At 38.9% G+C, this 24,639-nt stretch overlaps 1 protein-coding gene across 11 annotated transcripts in view; it reads left to right on the top strand.

Moving 5' to 3' along the window:
• UTRN (utrophin) overlaps positions 1-24,639 on the top strand; it is a 537,684-nt gene that overhangs the window by 249,200 nt on the left and 263,845 nt on the right. For all 11 annotated transcript variants that reach the window (XM_047770002.1, XM_047770001.1, XM_047770005.1 and 8 more), the window contains 6 exons: positions 3,028-3,163; positions 4,962-5,111; positions 8,578-8,653; positions 16,984-17,198; positions 19,222-19,339; positions 23,301-23,506. In XM_047770002.1, the coding sequence (XP_047625958.1) occupies positions 3,028-3,163; positions 4,962-5,111; positions 8,578-8,653; positions 16,984-17,198; positions 19,222-19,339; positions 23,301-23,506 (901 nt within the window). The remainder of the gene's footprint in view (positions 1-3,027; positions 3,164-4,961; positions 5,112-8,577; positions 8,654-16,983; positions 17,199-19,221; positions 19,340-23,300; positions 23,507-24,639) is intronic.

The raw sequence follows: 24,639 nt of genomic DNA, 5'->3' as shown, positions 1-24,639 counted from the left end.
TAAGAACCATGTGCCCTGGCTATTCCTGGAAAATAAACACTCAGAATATCTAGTTCCATAATAGTAAGTCAACTTGCAAACTTACTCTCCCAGCATAGTATTGCTGAATTTTGCCAATGATTGACTAAATGATTCTATCCATGTTTATTAAGCCTTGCGTTTTAGCACAGGGAGTACAAATATGACTTAGGAACTTGAGAGATGAAGAAAATGCTTAAAGGAAAAAAACCATCTGCTGTGACTAAAGGACACATAGAAGATAGAGTGTTGTCGTAGAGGTAGGGGTGAAGGGCTGTGGGATTTAGGCATTGCCAGAGAGGGATCTTGAAGCTAGATTTATGCAATTTACTATACACGCCACTTTGGGACAGCCTTGTAGGGAAAAGGCACAGAACAGGCAAGGTGGAAGGGATGAAATAGTATGGCCAGGTAAGAAATCTGTGAAGGTTAGATGGTGAGGAGGGTTCAGGGCAACAGGGGCAGAATTGGAAGCTGAGGTCCCATAGGATTTTATGTGCCATGCTAATGAGTGGGCAGGGAGAGCCCTTCTAGCTTAAAAATGACCTATTTCCGGGTCTTTTTTAAGAAAAAAGATGTACCTGCTGGCAGGGTACTAGCAATAGCTTCAGCAAGTCCCCTAAAGATTTTCAAATGGATCTCTGTGGAATGTGGTAATTATTGCTTCTGGGACTAAGAGGTGAAGCAAATACATAGTTTACTCATTTTTTTTTTTTTGGAAAAGAATAATAAATCTCTTCTGCAGCACCATGTTTTAATGAAAAACAATATTTGCTTTCATAAGTTCATGTTACTTGAGATTGTAACTTATCTTAAATTGAACTCACTTAGCAATTTTATGGGCTTATTATGTGTACTGTTACCAGTCATTGAGAAATAGCACACAGCTCAATTTATTTTTGTATTGAGTGCCTGTCATTAAATATTTGCACAGTTCAGCAACTTACGGTGTGATTCCTTAATGAGCAATTGTTAGCTACTGTTTGAGCATGAATTTATAACTTGTTTTTACTTCGTGGTAACATTTAAAATGTAGATTATATTTAGTTAGCTTGCAGATGAAAATTTTGTGTTACTCAAGTATGACATTGAAATTTACTTGATAATGTTAGTTTTCTTCATAGATATATTTTCAAAATACTAAATTAGTCATGATTATGAGACATTGTAAATTTAAGTTACAACTTTTTTTTTTTGGAACACAAGGTCCAAAATAGTAGTATTTTAGTTGTTTCCAAAGTTGTTATATAAATACATTCTGATACAGAGGGTAAATTACCTGTCTTGGTGTTGGTAGTCTAAACAATTAGCACTATTATTACTACTTTTTTTAATCTTTTTTTTTTTTTTTTTCTTTTTAGGTCCGCATCCATGACATATGAAGGTTCCCGGGCGAGGGGTCAAATGAGAGCTGTAGCCGCTGGCCTATGCACAGCCACAGCAGTGTGGGATCTGAGCTGCATCTGCGACCTACACCACAGCTCATGGCAACACCAGATCCTTAACCCACTGAGTGAGGCCAGGGATCGAACCTTCATCCTCATGGATGCTAGTCAGATTCATTTCTGCTGAGCCATGATGGGAACTCCTATTTTTTAAATCTTGAAGCAGTGTTTTCCTAATGGATACTTAAAAATGAACACTTGTGATTTTTGTAGTGATTTTCATTAGTTTTTTTTTTTTTTTTTAATGGCTGCACCTGTGGCATATGGACATTCTTGGGCCAGGGGTCAAATTGGAGCTACAGGTGGGGCTTACGCCATAGCCATGGCAACACTGGATCCAAGCTGCATCTGTATTCTAAGCCCCAGCTTGTGGAAGTGCTGGATCCTTAATCCACTGAGCGAGGCCAGAGATCAAACCCACATCCTCATGGAGACAACATTGGGTCCTTAACCCACTGAGCCACAGAGGGAACTCCAGTTTTTTTAAACATTAAAATACTCTCCTTCAGGTACTCTCTTTTAAATATATAAGATTTATTTAGCATTTTATTCTGTATACATTGCATCATTATGTTAGACATTTTTGTAATTAAAAAGAGTCATAATCATAAAAAAATGCAAATTCTTGTTAGAGATGACATAATGTAATTCATTAAAAAACTGCCTTCTATTTTTAAACCAGTAGCTAATAGCAGCAGCTTTAAAAATGATACCACCATGAAGCTCTAAATAGCTTTCAAACCCTTTCTTAAAAACACATAATCTTGTTTGTCACTTGAGTTCTAATCATATTCTCATCTTCTGACAGATGGTTTATACACTTATAAGTGTTATTCTTGTAACATTAAAAAGATGTAATTAAGGCAGTTCCTTTTTTATATTCATATGAACACTTGTTTCCTTATATCCTTTAGAACTTTGGCTTTGCTTTTTCTAGATTTTTTTTTTTTTTGGTAACTTGTTGCTATATTCAACTAACACTTAAATGAACTAATCAAATTTCTTTTTCCCTATCTTTCCTAATATTTATAAAATTTTCTCACTTTTTTGTATCTTGCTTTGTTCTTATTTTTCCTTTCTTGTGAATAAAGTAGAGTAATAGTGGCCACCTCATGTGAATGAGATGTCATATAATGATACCTTTCTTTCTCTATGGAGTACTCAGAAGGGAATTATGTGTTTTTTCCTTGTTAATTTAGATAAAGACATTTTTCATGTTTTATTTTTAAAACCTCCACTATGTTGTACAATGGTATCTAGCTTAAAAAAAGTCCTTTGTATTAAATTCCTATACAGGTTTTCATGATGAGAGCATATTACATTCTTTTGTTTCAATGTTTTTTAATTTAAGGAGGGAAGAAATCTTATTCTTTATATTCTCAAATAGTCTTTGGTATTGCAAAATGTATACATTACTGTTAAAACTTATTTAGAATACATATTAAAATAATTATTAGAAAAGTTTTTGCAGGGCCTATTTAGTCATTGTAGCCAGTGCAAATATATAATGTTCTAGTTAATTAGATAATTTTTCTCAATATTTTTCAATACTATATGTTCTTAGGTTAAAAGGAGAGAGTAAGCAGATGATGGAATATAGAAAAAGACTAGATGAGATTATCTGTTGGTTAACAAAGGCTGAGAATGCTGTGCAAAGGAGATCAACCCCTGAGCTGGAAGAAAATCTGCAAGAATTAACAGTAAGTGGCTTATTTGTCTCTGTATTTGCCAATGCTTCTTGATGCATGAACATTTACACTAAAAATAAGACACTACATGACTGAAGAAGGAAAGGGGAAGAAACTTTGTGCTTTGTGGTAAATTCATGATCTTTAAAGAGGAATATCTTTTTTTTTTTAATTTTAAATAGCAGCTATCATTTTGTTCTTGCAGAGGTAAGGCTTTACTGACATGGAAGTGAAGTTATGTGGTCTCAATGTTGGGCCAGAGGTTTTAGAATATTTTAAACAGACATCATCATTTTAGAATACAATAGCTGTGAAGTATAGTTTTTTTCTTTTGAATTTAGAAGATAAGTACTTATTACTGTCTAATAATTGAGTCTTACAAGATAACTCAAAGTGACTTGAGAGTGACGCATCGCAGCTTACCATGTATGGACTTAGCGTCACAGTTATATTAATCACATTTTCTCTGTTGATCTGCAACCAACAAGAATTGTTGGGAGTTCTCATTGTGGCTCAGCAAAAATGAACCCAACTGGTATCCATGAGGACAAGGGTTTAATCCCTGGCCTTGTTCAATGGGTTAAGGATTTGGCGTTGCTGTGAGCTGTGGTGCAGGTCACAGATGCAGCTCGGATATAGGCATTGCTGTGGCTGTGGTGTAGCCCAGCTCCTATTTGACCCCTAGTGTAGGATCTTTCACATGCCATGGGTGTGGCTCTAAAAAGATGGAAAAAAAAAAAAAAGGAACTGTTTATAGGTATACAACATATAGACATACGGATGTATGTTAATATACCCAAATATCCATACACTTTTATATCCACAGATTTTGTATTTTTTGAATCAAGAATTTAAATATTTGTTGCAGAACGATAAGCATAATGTGCTCATGTTTTTCTTAAACAAACAAAAAAAATTGTGTGTGACTGTGAACATGTGTATGTGCCTCAGAGTATGCCGAAAAGGATGCTCACTAATCTGATAAGGGAGTTTATCTAAAGGAATATGACTGAGGTATCTTGGGAAAGAAACTTTTAATATTGATGAAAAAATACGTGGCAAACAGTTATCAAGTTTCCTTTTCAAAATGTGACAAATATCTAGCAAACTTGTTCCTGATTTATCTAAAAATATCAATAGTTTCCCTGGAATAGGCCTTGTGTAAACAGTTTGGGGCAGTCCCAAGGGGTGGGACAGTGTATTAGGGTAGGTGAAGATAATGTAGAGATGCATGTATAACATGCTCCTGTTATTTCTGGGCATTGTTTGCCTTTCATTAGATGAGACATCATTTTTATTATTTAAGAACAGAATGTTAAATTGTCAAAGTAAATAGGATATAATATGACCCTGTTAAGAGGCAGGGTTGGGGGAAGGAGCGCCTGTACACCCAACTGCACCCTGAAGGGGAGGTTCATTCACAGATTATAGTTTGTTAACCTAAGTTCAGGCTTCTGTTTTCTGTTTTCATTTTTAATTCAAAGTTTATTTTGCCCACACAGGTCAAAGTATATTTATTCCTCAGAATATAAGTTCAGGCTGTTTATAAGTTTATTTTCCACTTAAGAAATTAAAGGTCCATGGAGTTCCCTGGTGAGGGTTAAGGATCCAGCATTGTCACTGCTGTGGCACGGGTTAGATCCCTGGCCTGGGAACTTCTGCATGCTGTGGGTATGGCCAAAAAAAAAAAAAAACAGGGAAGAAAGGTCCAAATTTATAGGAATATTTCCCAAAGAGATTTCTAATGCAGTTCTTGATCTTTCCCCAGTATGACAGCCATTTAACCATACCTCTCTTCCGACTCCTTTAGGACTTAACCCAGGAGATGGATGTACAAGCTGAAAAACTCAAATGGCTGAATAGAACTGAATTGGAAGTGCTTTCAGATAAAAGTCTGAATTTACATGAAAGAGAAAAAATTTCAGAAAGCTTAAGAACTATAAATGCAACGTGGAATAAGGTGTGTGTTAAGAATTACCATGACATCTTTCTCCTGTTTATGGATTTTGTTGTCAAAGAAATGGGATCGTGTCATTGTTTTACTTTTAAATATACCCAAATATGGCACATTTTACTTATGCTTACTGGTATTGACAATTTTTTTTTCATCTGTCATGGATGGAAGCAGATGTTCTCAAGAATAATTTTTATTTTATGTGGAATCTTTTTGGCCTACGGTATTTATACATTACATACTACATTAAATAATTAGAATTGGCAATAAAATGCCAATAATTATACTCTGAAAATGAAGGCATTAAAATAACTTTGTGATATTGCACCGGACTTCTCACATGTGTAGATCTATTTTTAATGCTTTTATTCATTTAACATGTATTTACTAGATTCCAGGTGGATTGTAATGGTATGTGGCTACAAATATGACTAAGATGGGGCCCTTTCTTTCGTACCTTTTCTTTATTCGCGGTTGAAATAGAGGTAGATAAAGTAGTAGATGTCTATTTATTTAGGCTTGGGCACATACCATAAGAGAGCATGAGGTCTGTCTGGGATACTGAATGGATCTGTCTCTGCGCTGGTTTGGATGGACCCCATATCAGTCATTTTCCTCCGTCTCCATCCTTTTAAAATGATAGCAGTCATCCTATATCTCATGACGCAGGTGCCTTATTGATCTAGCCTCTCTCCAGAGAATTACTGCCTTGATAAATCACTGTTGCCTGTGACTCACACATCTGTATCTCTGGCCTGGACTCCTCTCCATATTCTAACTTGCATCACAGCTGCCTGCTCAGCTTCTCCACTTTCCTGTCTAATAAGCGTGTCCAACTAATGAGCATAGTCTAATAGGCTTCCCATCTCCACCTCCTCCTCAGCCTTAGGGTATCTCTCCCACCTCAGAAACTGGTAATTACATCCTTAATGTTATGCTAAAAACCCTGGACTCAGTCTTATGGCATATGAATTATATCTCAATTAAGAACATACAAGGAGTTCCTGTCATGGCGCAGTGGTTAACGAATCCGACTAGGAACCATGAGGTTGTGGGTTCGATCCCTGCCCTTGCTCAGTGGGTTAACCGTCCGGCGTTGCCGTGAGCTGTGGTGTAGGTTGCAGACGTGGCTCAGCTCCAGCGCTGCTGTGGCTCTGGCGTAGGCCAGTGGCTACAGCTCTGATTCGACCCCTAGTCTGGGAACCTCCATATGCCGTGGGAGCGGCCCAAAGAAATAGCAAAAAGACAAAAAACAAACAAACAAACAAACAAAAAAACAAACAAGTTCTCTTATGGAGCAGTGGGCCAAAGATCTGGCATTGTCACTGCAGTGGCTTGGGTCGCTCCTGCAGCCTGGTTCGATCCCTGGCCCAGGAACTTCCACGCACCTTGGGTGCAGCCAAACAAAACAAAACAAAGCAAAACAAACACTGGAGTCATCATCATCAGCTTCTCCTTCAAAATATGTCTCTTTGAAAGATGGTTTGAATGGATGGCTTGATGGCTCAATAAATATAGCAAAATATGATAAATATAGTAAATATATGATAAATATAGCAAAATTTTAACAGTTGTAGATATTGAGTGGCACATGGGTGTTCACTGTACAACTCTTTCAGCTTTTCCTAGGTCTGCAGAATTTCATAAATTTGACCACTTCTCTCTACCTGCATGGCCACAAAATTGTTTTAAGCCTCCCTCATCTTTTGCCGTGATTCCTACAGTGGTCTCCTCAGTAGTCTCCCGGTTTCCTCCTTTGCCCTTTGTCAATCTCTTTTCAACAAAGCAGCCGAAGTATTTGTTTACACGTAACCTCCCCAGAGCAAATGCTATTCTTATGCTGTTCTTTCTCATTTAGACTAAAAGCCAGAGTCCTTCCTGTGGCTTATGAGGCTCCTTATGGTCTTGCTTCCTGGCATCTCTCCGACTTCATCTACTCCTCTCTGTCTCCCTGTGCTGCTTTCCAGATGTGTTGGCCCCGTGTCAAACATGCCAGATTCAGCTTGTTCACATTTAATCCAAGCACACATATTTAATAAGCATGAAGGATGTGAATGGGTATTGTGTAGAATAGTTCATGGTGGTCACTTGGGGGTACAGTGTTAGAGAAAGCCAAAGCTTCCTTTATCGCAGGACTGCACAGAGATGTCTCCACTAATGACGTGAATCATGAATGTCCAAGACCAAGCTAGGCTTATTGTGTAGCGAATTTCAACAAACACATGTTAGGAAATCCTAATCTGGGATATTACATTCATACAAGCACTTATATTCACTTACATAATAGGTTTTTACTGGACTCGCATTTTATGCCGGGTACCATTTTAAGAACTAGGAATTACAGCAAGGAATATGACCCTGCTTCTCATCCAAAGAGCTTATTGTGGGTGAGACAAGTAGATAAGCAGTTATAGCATAGAGGCATCCCTGGGGACATAGGGGTAGGGCACTTACCTGGCTTTGAGTGATAACCAAGGAAGATTTTGTGATGATCATATCTAAGCTAACTCGTAAAAGATGAATAAATATTGGTCAAACGGAGAAGGGAGGACAAGTCATTGCAGGGGAAAGAAGCGGTGAGTGAAGAGACAGAGTGAATCTGGGTCCTGGAAGTGGTTCAGTGTGAAGTGGAAGGACGAGAGATGCTGGCAGGGACCACACCCTAGGGCCTCACCGTGCCTCCTAAGGAGTTTGAGCTCCATCTTGAGGACAGTTCACTGACCCGAACACAGTGGGCTGCTCTTGATGGGTTTTAGGCGGGAGAAAGTTACATTTGGAAAGATCACTAGAGCTGCACCGCAGAGATGGATGGAGTGGTCTTAAGAATTGGATAGCTTTAGGATATCAAGTAACGCCTCTGGGCAAAGCCAGGGTAACTGATCTGGAAACATCAGTTAGAGACATTAGACAGCTTCGTGAAGAGGGTGTCAGGGAGACAGAGGACAAAGCCGGATTTGGACATGTCAATAGACAGGTGACAGGGAGAGCTGGACTGAAGGTATATTTTTGGGGGGGTCTTCAACCTCTTAAAACTGTGATAGATGAAACTGTTAGAAACCAGGACCCAGAGGGGGGCCAGGGTTAAGGGTAAGAAGATCGAAAAATCTACTCTATAGCGTATTTGATGGATGAGCAGAGGAAAACGAGCCGGTGAAAGACACTTCGACAATCCATCAGAGGAGTGAGAGTAAAATCAAGACTGTAGAATATTGACGGAATTCACGAGAGGAGGGGTGACAACACTCCCTCTTGCAAAGGAGCAGGGCAGCTAAGAACTGGATGATGTTCTTGATGGTAATGTCAGTGTAGTTGGAGGTCAGGCAAGACTTCGGTGGGTAATGAAGAAAAGGACCCAGAAGCTTAGGCATTGAGGGGGAAGAAAGTGGCAGCACTGTCTTTTAGGACCTTCCTCTTTCAAAAATACAATCATCCTTATTCATATACTCCTCTTCTCTTTGGCCTGATGCTGCAGCTGTGCAGAGAAGTGCCTAGTGCCCTGAAGGAATGCATCCAGGAATCCTGTTCTGTTGCTCAGACGAGAATTGCTGGTAAGATGCAGTTTATTCCTTAACAATTTTTTTTTGTATAAACAGGCAAAATTTTATGTTTATGAGCATTGTCTATGAATTAGGAAAACTTATTTAAAAACACCATGCAGTTATAATTTATTGTTCTACTTTCAATCATTTGAAAAGAATGTCTTCTTTAAAGACAAGGCACATTTCACTGCCCAGTGTGTGTTTCCTTTCATAGGAGATAAGACTGTTTGTTCACCTTTCCTGGGACCAGAGTGGGTCCTGAGCCTCAACAGAGCTTGCTGAGGGAAAAGGGAGAGGCAAGATGGGGACACTGGGGGATCGTTTCTGGGGACATTTTGCTTTTCAGCAACTCACCTCTAACTCACTGTGTTAACATGTTCTGGAGACGTGTAATTGGATGCTGATGATAACTGAAAACCCAAAGGTTTGGCTGCGCTTGGGACCAGGGGGAGCTGGGGATTTAGAAGTGTTCTCCATCCCAGGGAGGCTGTTTACTGACAAATGAGGAAAGAAGAGCATTTTCCCACTATTTATTTCCTCTCTCCTCGCTGAAACTAGCTACTATATCATAGCCACTGGGACCCCAGCTAATTAAGCTTTGCCAGCTCTCTGAACCCCCTTGCCCTGCTTTCCCGCTGGAGACCCCCTGGGCAAAACCCCAAATGTGATGAAGCCTGACTGTCTGCTTCCTCTGTGCCTGCTACTGCTGCTTCTGCTCTTCCTCCTCCTCCTCCCCCTTCTCCATCCTCCCTCTCTCCCTGCCTCCCTTCTTCCTCCTCCTATTCCCCTTTAGGAGTCAGAAAGTGATGAGTGACAAGCCATTTATTTTTTTCTCTTTTGAGATTACGAGCTTGTTGAGCGCCAAGTTTGTGTTCAGTTTTACTTGTATTTCCCAGTACCTTGTACAAGAAATACATGGCATCTGATTGGTTTTGTTGATGAAGACCCAAAACACTTTGGGTACTGTTGCTTTGCCACCTCAAGCTTAACTCCGTAACCATAGGGAAAAGACTTGATGCGTTTTGTAAAAGAACATTGTTATCTTACTTTTTTAAACATCATTATGGCAGAGGAGCAGGGAAAATTTGAATACATATTGAAAAGTAAAAAAAAAAAAAGCTGCCTGCCAAGACTTCACCTTCAGGAAGGTGGGCAATTCATTTTGAATAAGATATTCAGGAATTTCCTGATGGTTCAGTGGGTTAAGGACCCAGTGTTGTCACTGCTGTGGCTCTAGTTACTGCTGTGGCTCAGGTTTGATCCCTGGCCCAGGAATTTTTTGTATGCCGCGGGCACAGCCAAAGCAAAGAAAATTTACCTGACTAAAAATTGAGAAATTTCAAACATCGTTTGTTTATTAATTTTTTTAAATAACAAGGAAGGAAGTCCATTCTGCTATTAAAATAATATGTTTTATAAAGTAGCAACATAAGAAAGTGGGGGTTCCCACTGTGGCTCAATGGTAATAAACCCGACTAGTATTGATGAGGATGCGGGTTTGATCCCTGGCCTTGCCCAGTGGCTTAAGGATCCGGTGTTGCCATGAGCTGTGGTTTAGGTTGCTCAGATCCCATGTTGCTGTGGCTGTGATGTAGGCTGGCAGCTGCAGCTTTGATTTGACCCTTGCTTGGGAACTTCCATCTGCTGCAGGTGCGCCTCTGAAAAAAAAAAAAAAAAAAGTGTATTTTCCAAAATGAAAAAATTAGAAAAGTGTTAACAATGTTGCATTTTTGAAAAATTTTTAATTTCTGACGAAATGGACGACACCTGGATTCTCATATCTGCTTCTGCATTCGCTCTGTTATGCTGTCACGTGTCCGGTAGCCTCGAATGAAACACCACTCTGTATTTGGGAAATAATGAGCAGGCAAAGGCAAATAACTTATGGTGATGGTGATCATTGTTTAGGCATTCACACCCCTTGGAAGGGTCTTTAGGAACTCAGAGCTCCCCAGACAGCATTTTTGGAACCTGTGACCTGTGGAGATAGAGCGTTTCATTTTAATTTGTGTTTCCCCAGTTACCCATGTGCTTGAACCTTTTAAAAATATGTTTGTTGTCTTTCTTGTTTCCTCTTCTGTGGATTGTTTGTTGACGCTTGTTGACTTTGAAAAAAATTTTTTTGGTCACCCAATTCCTTATCTGGAATATGCATTGCAAATAACCTTCTCCCTTAATCTGTGACTTTTAAATTTCTTATTTGTGGTACTATTTTCAGAATTCTTAAACATTAATGATCTACTAATAGCTTTCCTTTTTGTGATTTATTTTAGAGCTCCTTTATACTCTGAACTCATAGAAAGTCTTCTATATTTTACAATTTTAGTTTCCATATGCAGCTCCTTACTTCCACTGAGAATCAATTTTCCTAAGGTGCATGTGAAGTCAAAATCTGTCCCATCATCTTCCTGCCACAGCCATGGGTCACAACTTTTCCCAGTATCATTTATTGACCAGTAAATTCTTCCTCATTGATCTATAATGTAGTTTTTGCCAAGGTCAGTTTTCTCTGCCATCTATGTACTGTGGCTCTTCTCTAGTGATCTGTTTGAATGTCTGGGTCTATAACACATCAAGGTAATCATTCATTTTAGCTGAGTAATATGACTAAATATCCAGTAGAGCATAACCCTCTATCAAAAATGAAACATTTGACTCTTCTTAGCCCTTTTCTTTCCTCTATTTAAAATCAAAATTTGAATATATAATTTAGTCAAGTTATATGCAAATCTGTTGGGATCTTTTAAAAAAAGAATTGTGCTGGGAATTCTCTTGTGGCACAGCTGGTTAAGGATCCAGTGTTGTCACTACAGTGGCTCAGGTCCCTGCTGTGGCGCAGGCTTGATCCCTGGCCCAGGAACTTTCACACGTCTTGGGTGCAGCCAAAAAAAATTGTGCTGAATTTGCAGATTGACTCCTTTTTTTAGTAATGATTTTTATTTTTTTCCATTATAGTTGGTTTACAGTGTTCTGTCAATTTTCTGCTGTGCAGCAGAGTGACCCAGTCTCACACACACACACACACACACACACACACACACACACACACGCGTGCACGCGCACACACACGCACACACACACACACACACATTCTTTTTCTCACATTATCGTCCATCATGTTCCATCACAATTGACTAAATGTAGTTCCCTGTGCTATACAGCAGGATTTCAATGCTTATCCACTCCAAATGCTATAGTTTGACTCCATTAACCCCACACTCCCAGTCCATCCCACTCCCTCCTCCTCCCCCTTGGTAACCACAAGTCTGTTGTCCAAGTCTATGAATTTCTTTTCTTTGGAAAGGTTCGTTTGTGCCATATCTTAGATTCCAGATATAAGTGATATTGTATGGCATTTGTCTTTCTCTTTCTGACTTACTTTACTTAGTATGAGAGTCTCTAGTTCCATGCATGTTGTTCCAAATGGCATTATTCTGTCCTTTTAATGGCTGAGTAGTATTCCTCTGTGTATATATACTACACTTATTAATCCATTCATATGTCGATGGACATTCATGTTGTTTCCATGTCTTGGCTATTGTGACTAGTGCTGCAATGAACATGCGGGTACATGTGTCTTTTTGAAGGCAAGTTTTGACCAGATATATGCCCAAGAGTGGGATTGCTGGGTCATATGGTAGTTCTATATTTATGAGGTACCTCCATACTGTTTTCCATAGTGGTTGTATTTACATTCCCACCAATAGTGTAGGAGGGTTCAGTTTTCTCCACATCCTCTCCAGCATTTGTTATTTGTTGACTTGTTAATGATGGCCATTCTGACAGGTGTGAGGTGGTACCTCATAGTAGTTTTGATTTTGCCTACATTTTTTAGAAAATTATTTTAGCCTTATTTAATATACTGTATGCTAAAGTGGGTATCCACTCCCTCTTGTGTAAAAACTAAAAAACTATCTAAATAAATAAACCAAACTCCCATTGTTAAAAACAAAATGAGACAAAAGCGAACAAACAAAAAATATGAAGAAAACATTTATCAAATCTTTGGAGAAGACAAGAGTAAATTCTGGGGAAACAACCCCCTGAGACAGATTTATGGATTTGATCACCCCAACTCTGTTAATGTGTATATGTTAAAAAGAAAAGAAATTAAATCCTAAAATAGAAACATTGTTTTCAGCAATATGACAGGGTTTATCTTTCCTATATAAAAAGTTCATTCAAATTGGTAAGGAAGCAGATAAAGAGCACAGACAGTTATAAATTATATCATATGGTTAAAAAACATGAAGACAGTTTATCCTCACTGGCAACCAAAAGGACATTAAATGAAGCAATAGTGAAAGATGTGTGTTTGTCCATTGAGATAGAATTTTGTTTGTGTGGATGCAGGGTGTTCACCAATTCTACACGCCCTGGTAGAAGTCAAATTTCCAACTTTTAAGGAAAACAATTTGGCAATTAGTAGTAGATACCTATTTTTTTTCATATTTTTGACCCAGTAATTCTACTTCTAGAAATTTCTACTAAAGTGGCAATCAGAAATGTAAAAAATATACAAAAAGATACTTCTTACAAGGTGTTTTTTTTTGTTTTTTGCTGTTTTATGTTTGCAAGTTCTTTTTTTTTTTTATTCAACAAATATTTATTGAGTACCTACTATATGCCAGGTATAGTTCTCGGTGTCAGGGATTCATCAGTAAATGCACATAATAAATAAATGAACTATATGGCATATTAGAGGAAGAGTAGCGAAGTGTAACAGACTTTGCTACTGAGGTTGGCAGTGTACACAAGAGCACAAGTGTGCTAAGGGGATAGTGAAATTTTAAAAAGAATATCAAGACGCCATATTTAGAATATGACAAGTAAGCCAAAACTAAGAGCAAAAGCACTTCTGTTGAGTTTCTTTACTATTATTCTTTATATTCTGTGACTTTCAGTGTTGTGATAGGAATTTAAACATATCCTTGATAGGTGTCTAAACCTGTACTTGTGTTAATTTCTATCCATTGATCACAGCATATCTGAAAACTGACAGGTGTTAACCCTGAGGTATAAGAAGGTTGTTTTAGGAGTTCCTGTCATGGCTCAGTGGTTAACGAATCCAACTAGGAACCATGAAGTTGTGGGTTCGATCCCTGTCCTCACTCAGTGGGTTAAGGATCCGGCGTTGCCGTGAGCTGTGGTGTAGGTTGCAGATGCAGCTCGGATCTGGCGTTGCTGTGGCCCTGGTGTAGGCTGGTGGCTACAGCTCCGATTCGACCCCTAGCCTGGGAACCTCCATATGCCGCAAGTGCGGCCCTAGAAAAGACAGAAAGACAAAAAAAAAAAGAATGTTGTTTTAAAGCTTTCAGAATAATGGTTTCTAAGCTGTTTTTGTTATTTTGAAAAGTGTAAAGTTAAACAATGACTAACCACTCATTAATAGTGTTAATTAAGTGTATTGATGGAGGGAGATCCTGGTTTATGAAGACTTTCTCCGAACTTGGAAGGTTATATCTAAACATTTAATATGGCTGGCCAGCCCTGAACATGGGCACAAGAAAAGCAATGTGATTACATATATAGTTTAGGTCAAAACCCTACTATTTAGGGAAGGAAAGGGGAAACCTACATTATCTGAAATGACTTTGATGGTTTATAAGAAAATATCTTAATGTTCTTGCCGCTGAGAGCCGTGAATGGAAGCTAGGTTTTAACATATTTATCAATTTCTTTTGATTGGCTCTATGAAATGTGTGGGGAAGGATTCTGAAGCTGCATCTTAAATCACTGAGACCAATGTGTGTGATTGTTAGAAACGTCTGCAGTGCAGGAAAGGAGGGCAGAGGGGTAGCCCTTGTGCCAAGTACTCATCAGCTTTGACCTATATTAGCAGAGTAGCACGCATGCCACATCAAATCCTTGCCCCGCATAAGTCGGGGTTTTGTAAAATCGAAACCAAGGGCCGGTGCTTTGTCTGCTTGTAAAATCTGTACCAACCGTTGGTGAGCAGAACTGGACTGAGTCAGAAATTTAAAAGGTTCAGTCATGCAGAAGGCAGAAGAAAGCCAGTGTCTCTAAGTGTGTGTCATCCATCTAAGTTGAACATACGGCACATGTACAGCCAAGAATGACATTCATGTATTAGAAGCTGTGAAGATCAAGAAACGTACCCCAAAATAAGGACATTCAAGACATATTCATTAGGGGAGCCAACTGGAATCCTGCCAGAAGGTGTTTCTTAGTCACGATGCCACTGTTCGTGGGGTTCTTGTGCCTCCCCCTTTCTTTGCTGCCTGTAAGAGACCGTGCTTAGCATCTGGCACTAGCAGAAATCCATTTTTTTTAGCTTATTATGACTAACTTTGGTTTGCATACCCTATTACCTGGTTTCTTCAAACCTTGTTTTTTTCCTCCAGTTTTATTGAGAAATAATTGATATACATCACTGTATAGGTTTAAGGCAGACAGCAGGATGCTTTGATTTATGTATATTATGAAATGATTTTCCACGGTAGATGTGGCTAACGTCCATTTTCTAATAGAGTAAAAAAAGAAAAACGCATAAAAAAATTTCTCCTCATGATGAGAATTCTTCAGATTTACTCTCTTAACAATTTTCCTGTATGTTATAGAGCAGTGTTAACTATAGTTTTCATGTTTTACATTTTACCCCGGGTACTTATTTCTCCTGTAATTGGATGTTGGTACCTTTTCACTACCTTTTTCCAATCTCCCCTCCCTCCACCCTTCACCTCTGGTAACTATAGGTCTGAAAAAGACCTGAAAACTGTGTTCTTTTTCAATGAATTTTTTTTCCTTAGGTTCCACATATGAGATCATACAGTATTTGTCTTTGTCTGATTTACTTTACTTGGCATAATGCCTTCAAGGTCCATCCTTGTTGTCTCAAATGATAGGTTTTCCTTATTTTTTATGTCTTAATTATATGCATATGTGTATATGTATGTGTGTGTATATAAACCCTGTATCAGATATATGGTTTGCAGATTTTTTTTCCCCATTCTGTGCAGGTTGTCTTTTCACTTTGTGATGTTTTCTGTTGCTGTATAGAATCTAACTTTTTAGTTTCATGTAGTCCCAGTTGTTCACTTTTGATTTTGTTGCTTATGCTGTTATATTCTTTAGGTGTTGTATTCTGAAGGTCAATACCAAGACCTACGTCAAGTAGCTTTATTCCTTAGTTTTCCAGGAGTTTCATGGTTTCAGGTTTTACATTTAAGTCTTTAATCCATTTTGAGTTAGTTTTTGTGAGTGGTGTAAGAAGACATGGGTCCAGATTTAATCTTTTACATGTGAATGTCCAATTATCTTAATATCATTTATTGAAGACTGTCTTTTCTCCATTGCATATTCTTGACTCACTTGTCAAATATTAGTGGACCATACATGCAAGTTCTTTTTTAAAGTAAAGGTTGAGGAGCAGTCTAAAGTATCCAGCTTGTAAGAAAAGCGGTAACTAAAAGTTAGTGAATATGTACAGAGATTATTTCATAGGTGTTCGCAGTGATGTTTATTAAGAATAACTAATGCTTGGGAGTTCCCTTGTGGCACAGTGGATTGTCACTGCCTAGGCTCAGGTCACTGCTGTGGTGTAGGTTCGACCCCAGGCCTGGGAACTTCCACATACCGTGGGTATAGCCAAAGTAATTTTTTTAAAAAAGCATAATGCTCACATTATAAAGTTAAGTGAAAAAGGACAGAAAATAAGAGTAAATTGGCTTTATAATGAAAGCAAAAACATCTTGACAAAATAAAATAACACTCCTAATTTTGTCATGGTTGTTGTTTTTTTTGTGGTTTTTTGTGTTTTTTTTGTTTTGTTTTTTTTTGTCTTTTTGCCATTTCTTAGGCCGCATCCGTGGCACATGGAAGTTCCCAGGCTAGGGGTCGAATCGGAGCTGGAGCCACCAGCCTACGCCAGAGCCACAGCAATGCAGAATCCGAGCTGCACCTGCAACCTACACCACAGCTCACAGCAACGCTGGATCCTTAACCCACTGAGCAAGGCCATGGATCGAGCCCGCAACCTCATGGTTCCCAGTCGGATTCGTTAACCACTGAGCCACGACAGGAAAAACTGTTGTATTTTTTTATTTTATATTCTCTTGATATTTGTGTTAGTTACTTTTGGGTTATTGCTGCCCTAGAATATGGTGAGACTGTGTGTTTAATTTGCTTTATGACCACAAAAGTCATACAGATACTTCAGGAAATACCATTTCAGTATTAAAAAATAAAAACCTCTTTCATTTTTTTTTTTTTACTTAAACCCAATTTTATATAAATACGCATACACACATCACCACTACATCACCCCAGTCAAATTATCCTGCTGTTTTATGAATACTTTGCTGCATGTTTTATTTCAGTTCATACAAGTGTCCAAAAGGTGGTGCTAGCATCATCTCCGTCAGATATTCCTGTTCAGTCTCCTCGTGCTGCAGAAATCTCAGTTCCTGCTGATCTGGATAAAACGATAACTGAACTAGCCGACTGGCTGGCATTGATCGACCAGATGCTGAAGTCCAACATTGTCACCGTTGGGGACGTAGAAGAGATCAATAAGACAATTTCCCGAATGAAAGTAGGTACCTAGTGTAAAGGCTTGTCATGGAAACATCACAACACAGGGGTAGATGACATCTGTTTAGATCACTTTTGTTTGTCGTAAACTCAGAATGAGCTTTGAAAAAAACTCTTGATCTGTCAAACAGCCATCCTGGGCTAGCTGGGGTGAGTAAAGCTTTTCTGGCATTGATGCTGTTTTGGTAAGAACAGGTTTCACAACGTTGGGTTGTAGACACAGTATGTTTTTGTGATCTAAAATTGATGTAGAAATCCAGCCACATCAATATAAATGTGAACTAGTGTTACATTTAATGCCTTGTATAATGTAGGGCAGTTTCCTGAAGTGCCTTTTCAACTTATATTTCATCATGAGCTTATTTGTTTAATTATTAGCTGGCATCATAAGTCAGAATCTCCTGATTATGACTTCATTCCTATACATGGGCCATCTTCTATCGCTTTATAAAATTCTTTTTTCATATTCAGTGTTTTTGGCCACTGGGCTGTGTTTTGTCTTGGATACTGAAAAGAATAAATCAGATAAACCGTAAAATAGTAATAATGGCTATTGCTAACTCTTATTAAGTGCTTAACATGTGCAAGGTATTTTTCTATTTTACGTGTGTTATCTCATGTACTTTAACAGTGTTGTGAGGTAGGTACCAATGTTATGCCCATACTAAAAATATGTGTGGCCGGGCACAGTCTAATAAAAGCTGCAGGGCGGGTCTCAGCCACCTTTGAGGGGAGCCAGGATGAGGAAGGGGATTCCATCCACAGTGAAGGAAGGCAGAGGATGTGGGATTTTGACATTTAGAGACAAGTAAATGGCCTTCTTGGTGTAGAGAGCAGGGAAAATAACGATACGAGGTGGAAAGTATGAAGGATGTTGGGTCAACGACTGTGTAATGAAGACATGTCATGGGAAGGAAGACATTCGCGGGAACTCAGGTTCATTTTGTGAGGAGCTTGTAGACCGCACAAAGCCCTCTGGGCCTTTATTCTGTAAGCAGTTGGCATGCATCTTTTCCCCTTTTGCTTTTTAAAATTGTGGCTGGAGACTGATGATAACAATCCCTGCTTTGGTAAGAAGACTGGGAATAGTGCGAGAGATGCTTAAAACAAGGAGAAAAGCCCTTTCTGAGTGGCTAAGATGATGCTATTGCAGTTAGTGGAAATCAGGACCAGAAGAAATGGAATGTGGATGAGGGCGTGATGATTTGGTTCCGGAAAGGTTATGTGGAGAGGTCCTTGTGCCCTTTAGAAGGGAGTGATCAGCATTCACTCAAATGTCTCTCTGGGATTCAGCCTTAGATGTTGTGAATAAGCCATTTACAGATAATATTTGACACTATAGGAATAATTGAAAGCGAAGAAGAATTGGGGAAGAATTGGGAGCGAATCTTTGCCTCACCATTTGTACTTAACTGGAAATTGTGTCTTCTAATCTTTATGGTAATTTATTAGTTCCATGCATAAAATATACCATTTTCTTGATACTGCTAACTTTTCTCCCATGTTTATTAGTACTAAGAGGCACAAACTTTCTAGAGCAGCAGTTTGTCAATGTCTAAGATTATTCAATTTGCAATTACACCTGTTAGCATTTTTCTTATACCTCCCCTCCATCCCTGGGGGTGCCATCAGTGGATGTTCATATCTGAGGTAGGTCAGATGTGCAAAGCATCAGCTGCAGAAATCACTGCTAATGTTTTGAAAGCACTTCTTAGTTTTCAAAGGGATTTTCTTCAATTAATCTCCTCAGAGTTGAGAGAGCTGTACTGTGAGAATTTTAGTATTTCTTTTTGTGAAAACAAAAACACAGAGAAGTAAAGTGCCTTGCCTGGGGATCCAGGTGTTAAGTGGGTTAGCTGAGATTTGAACCTAGGACCTCTGATTCCAACTCTGCTGCATCACTGATGCCTCACTATCCCTTATCGAAGGAAAACAACTTTGATATCAGTGCACCTGTTTTGCTTTGCTAGTGTTCTTAACATAGGGTTCATTAACTTCTCTTAACAATCACCTTGTCTTAACAGATCACAAAGGCTGACTTAGAACAGCGCCATCCTCAGCTTGATTATGTTTTTACACTGGCACAGAATTTGAAAAATAAAGCTTCTAGTTCAGACGTGAGAACAGCCATCACAGAAAAATGTAAGTTTTTTAAAAATTGCATATCATCATTCAGTTTCCCTGACAATGGTAACATACCTATTTCTGAAGATTACTCATCAGAAATTAATATTATTTGATTATTTGATATTTGATAACTCTATCTGATAATAAAACAGCTTTCCCTTGTTTTGTGTGAACATTGTCATAATCCCGTTATGAGTTCTTTAAAGTATTAACATCATTAATTTTAAGTAACTACTGATTCATTGACTTTTTTACTTTCAAGTTAGGATTTCTTTTTTTTCTTTCTTTTTTTTTTTTTTTTTGTCTTTTTGCCATTTCTTGGGCTGCTCCCACAGCATATGGAGGTTCCCAGGCTAGGGGTTTAATCAGAGCTGTAGCCACCAGCCTACACCACAGCCACAGCAACATGGGATCCGAGCCGCATCTGCAACCTACACCACAGCTCACGGCAACGCCGGATCCTTAACCCACTGAGCGAGGCCAGGGATCGAATCCGCCGGATCCTTAACCCACTGAGCGAGGCCAGGGATCGAATCCGCAACCTCATGGTTCCTGGTCGGATTCGTTAACCACTGCGCCACGACGGGAACTCCAAAAGTTAGGATTTCTTTAAAGGAAACAAAACCAGGAAGGTTAAGAGAAACCCAAAGGACTGCAAATCCATTCTTCTCTTATAGTCACTGAAACCAAATCTCGTCATGTATTAACTCATCTTCTCAAAATTTACTCCAAACATATTTATTGAGCAACTACTAGGTACCTGTGTGCCTGGCACTAATTTGGAAGTACTTCAGTTAAATACAAAACAGGACAAAACAAAAATTAAATATAAAACAGCAACAGCAAAGATCCCTGTTTGAAACTTGCGCTCTGGCTGTAAAGCTTCCATTAAATTTGGTCTGACATGCCAAACAAAGACAAAATCCTCAAGAATGTCACATAGGGACACTCACTGTCTGCTTCCATCCTTTCCTTTCTCTCTTTAGCCCTCAGTCCTGTCTGTAGCTATTCTGTACTATACGTATTCCTTAAATCGTCCTGACATTTCTTAGTCTCCTTACCTTTATTCACATTAATTTTTTTTTCTTGGCCTTCTCTCCCCAGGTGCAATTCTACTCAGCAGCTAAAATGTCACCCCTTCTGTGAAGTCTTTCCCACCCTCTTCTCGTCCCTGGTGAACTGAATTTTCTATCTTTAGTTCCCGCCATGGCCTTTTCCCCCGTAATTTCATTGTCAATCTCACCGTTAATTCTCTCTCTCCTCCATAGATTGTAAATACTCACCTTTTGGCCCCGAGGCCTCCCACAGTGCCCAGTACAAATTAGGCACTTAATAAATATTTGTGACAGAATATAAACTAGAAGGCATTTTATGACCTTGTCTAAAATCTCTGAAGGGAAGTCAGCTATTCCCCCTGTAAAAAGTGTTTTGATTTGAAAATACATGTGGCAGTAACAAGGTGATTGGAAGAGATGAGTTAGCAGAGAATGTTTAGTGTCTCCCAGCGTTGGTTTATGTTTCCTAAATAAGCCGTTTTCCCTCTTTCTCCCTCTTTTTAGTCATTGATGGATTACTTGTGCCTGTTAGGGACTCAGGAGTAACCTTGTTTCTCACCCTGTGAAAAGGAGCTTCTTGGCTTTGGTGACCCCAAACTGTGCACCAAGGTGTCTCCATCTTGCTTTTTCTACCATCTTTTGTTTTGTCCACCATCTCTCTGCTCAAAGTTTAAGGTTTCCTTCTGAATTTCTTCCTTTTCCAATTTAACACCTTCTTTTTGTTTTCCCTCCATTTTTTTTCTGGTATAGGGGCTGCGTGGTCTTTATCACTATTCGTTATATGAAAAAACACTCTCAGGAGAGGGTACCACCTAGAGTAGCCTGCTTTTAGCATTTATTCCCAATAAATAGGATGATTTGCTTGTTTTTTTTATAATAAACTTTAGATATTTTCTGTCTCGATGTCTTTAGTTTCATTTGTTTAGTATTAAAGGATTCTATTAGTTATAGAATTGGTCATAAGTATTTTACCTACCTCTGTAACTGACAAGAAGAACATTTAGGAATAAGTTGTCCAGTCTCTAAGATAAAAACTTTATCTAAACTGTCAAAACTGAGATAATAATCTCATTGAACAGTGTTTTTAGAATTTTTACACATATGTATAATTTACATTTTTCTAAACAGTCTTCCATTGATGGCTCTTATGGTTTACTATAACCATATTTATTTGAAGAATTTCGCTAAAATTTCTCATTATGACTTAGCTGCAATGTTATTTTTTAGTCAAGTTTTCCTTGCTTTGTGTTTAACTAAGCAAGGAAAACTTTTTGTCTTTCTAGCATATAATCAGTCTTCTGGAGTTTGTTTCTAACTTTCTACCTAGTCATTACCAATGGGTTATGGAAGATATTTAAAGCTATTGCTTTCTAGTACCTTCAGTTCAAATCATGAACTGCCCCTGAAGTAATTAATCAAGAGTTTAAGTTTCCTTAGATGTCTTTTTCTTTAAGTCCATGTTAACAGTAGAAAAGGAGAGGGTGTTCCCGTTGTGGCCCAGAGGGTTAAGAACCTGAAGTTGTCTCTGTGAGGATGCAGGTTCAATCCCTGGCCTGGCTCAGTGGGTTAAGGATCTGGCGTTGCTGTAAGTTGCAACATAGGTTGCCCATGTGGCTTGGATCCTGTGTTGCCTGGCTGGTGCAAGCTGGCAGCTGCCGCTCTGATTTGACCCCTAGCCTGGAAACCTCCATGTGCCGTGTGTGTAATCTAAAAAGGAAAAAAAAACCAAAAAAACGGAAGAGGAGAGAAAGTAGGAGAGAGAAAAGGAGAAGAGAAAGAGACAGAAAGAAAGAATGAACAAAGGAAACAAACAATAAAAAAGAGAGAGGTAAAGAGTCAATATGGATTTTTTATAATAAAAAAACTATCAGATGCATAGAACTTGAATCTAATTTCTCTTCAATATATAAAAATACTTCCTTTTAGAAAGGTTTCATGCTGCAGTAGAACTAATGTTGAAAGTGTTCTTAAATAGTTTGCTTTCTTTTAAAATCAAGACCACCTAAGAGCATCTCCTTTGAGGATAGCAAGTGACTTTATCTATGGTTATAAAGTTCTATCATAAAAGCTACCTTCTTCAAACCAGGTTCAATAAATATAAGTTAGCTAGGAATTTATCTACCTTATAAGTTTTTGGCTTATGAGCTTATAATTGTAGATCTTTTTTCTTTTTTGGTCACAGTCACAGGATATAGAAGTTCTGGGGCCAGGGATCAAATCTGAGATGCAGCTGCAAACTATGCCACAACTGCAGCAATGCCAGATCCTTAACCTAAGACACCTGGCTGGGGATTGAACCCATGCCTCAGCAGCCCCCCAAGCCACTGCAGAGGCAACACCAGATCCTTAACCCGCTGTGCCATAGCAGGAACTCCAATAGTAGCTGTTTTTTGTTGTGAGATTTTTGTGTGTGTGTGTGTGTGTGTGTGTGTGTGTGTGTGTGTTTTGCCGTTTCTTGGGCCGCTCCCGAGGCATGTGGAGGTTCCCAGGCTAGGGGTTGAATCAGAGCTGTAGCCGCCGGCCTACACCACAGCCACAGCAACGCGGGATCCAAGCCACGTCTGCAACCTACACCACAGCTCACGGCAATGCCAGATCCTTAACCCACTGAGCAAGGCCAGGGATCGAACCCGCAGCCTCATGGTTCTTCGTCGGATTCCTTAACCACTTAGCCACTACGGGAACTCCTATTGTGAGATATTTTAATGCATTTAAAAAAGAGTTTATTTCAAGATTTTTTCTTCAAGATTGGTTTCACAAATCTATCAGTTGTATAGTGTGGCAGACATGTAAAAAAATTCCTTTAAAATGTTTCCACCTTGCCTCCTTTCTCTTTTCTGTATTTGACCTTATTTGTGACATATGTGCCTTTCCTGAGAATTACTTTCTGGGATTATTTTTTTATGCAATGCCTCCTCCAGTGGAAAAGGTGAAGAACCAGTGGGACAGCACCCAGCATGGTGTGGAGTTAAGACAGCAGCAGCTGGAGGACATGATCATTGACAGTCTTCAATGGGACGACCACCGGGAGGAGACCGAGGAGCTCATGAGAAAATACGAGGCTCGCCTCTATATGCTTCAGCAAGCCCGCAGGGATCCACTGATCAAACAAGTTTCTGATAATCAAGTAAGACTCCTTAGATACTTTCTGGCATTATCAATTTGTGAGTTGTGCTTTTTTTTTCCTATTATTAGCGGTAATTTTTAGGACTCTTGTCATAATGGTTTCCCAGGTGCTTAGATTCCATACTGAAATCTATATAAAAGAATTTGACCAGGAAGCTTTTTGAAAAATTTCTGGAGACCTCACAAATAGGAATGTATGCGTACCCTAGACTTACAGCTCACTGACTCTTTGCAAATAGAGCTCACCCATGAACCAGCAAACTAGAAAGAAAACGTTTTTAGGATTCCAGGACCCCTCCTTTTACTCCCTCCCAGGTCTAACCTGAAGGTTAAAGTGCTATTTTAAATTTCTCGACAGTCATTGACAGTAATACTCTTGGATTGGTTGTTATGGTTGTTAGGTTATAGAGTGGTGTAACATGTATTTGCCCTTCATATAACTTGGCCTCCTGGATCATTTTCTGTGTGTATGCCATCTGCTGATTTATTGTCACCAAAAGTCTCAAAAGTAATCATCAGCAAAGGCCCTGGACATTTCACCAGAGGAATACAATTAAAAGTGCTATCAGTGTTTTAATCATCATATTCAGAAGATTTTTTTTTCTAATCAGCAATATGGTTTTATTCTTCTGGAACATTAGGGTGGATTTTTTTTTTTTTTCTCTTTTTGCCAGTGACTGCAGAAATCATTACGGGAACGTTCATTAGTCATTAGATTTCACGGGGAGTGTCTTGATTGAGGGGATCTCAGAGATGGAAAAAGTGTACTGAGGAATCAATGCCCGTGGACACACAGCAACAATTTAGTTTATTCAGGCAACTCTTGGTAAACCTTGCTTGATTCCTGGATCCGCCAAGCAGCTGACTTTGAAAACATACACAGTGATCCAGAGACAGGAGGTGGAAAACTTCCATATTGTTTCCCTTTTGATTTCTCTATATACGTATCAAGAAACTATAGTAAGTTTATTCCGATAAGATGTATATGCCTGCAAGGATCAGATGTATAGCAGAAGGCATGAAAAGTACAAATGGTTTGAGGGAGGAAAATATATCAAAGAGGAAAAGGTAATAATCCTTTAACATCATCTGCTACGTACCTGATCGCCTTTCCCCTCCAGAATTATTTTTGTT

This window comes from Phacochoerus africanus, chromosome 2, assembly GCF_016906955.1.
Source record: "Phacochoerus africanus isolate WHEZ1 chromosome 2, ROS_Pafr_v1, whole genome shotgun sequence".
In the NCBI taxonomy this organism is placed as follows: domain Eukaryota; kingdom Metazoa; phylum Chordata; class Mammalia; order Artiodactyla; family Suidae; genus Phacochoerus; species Phacochoerus africanus.
This window is presented reverse-complemented; position numbering and strand designations above follow the sequence as displayed.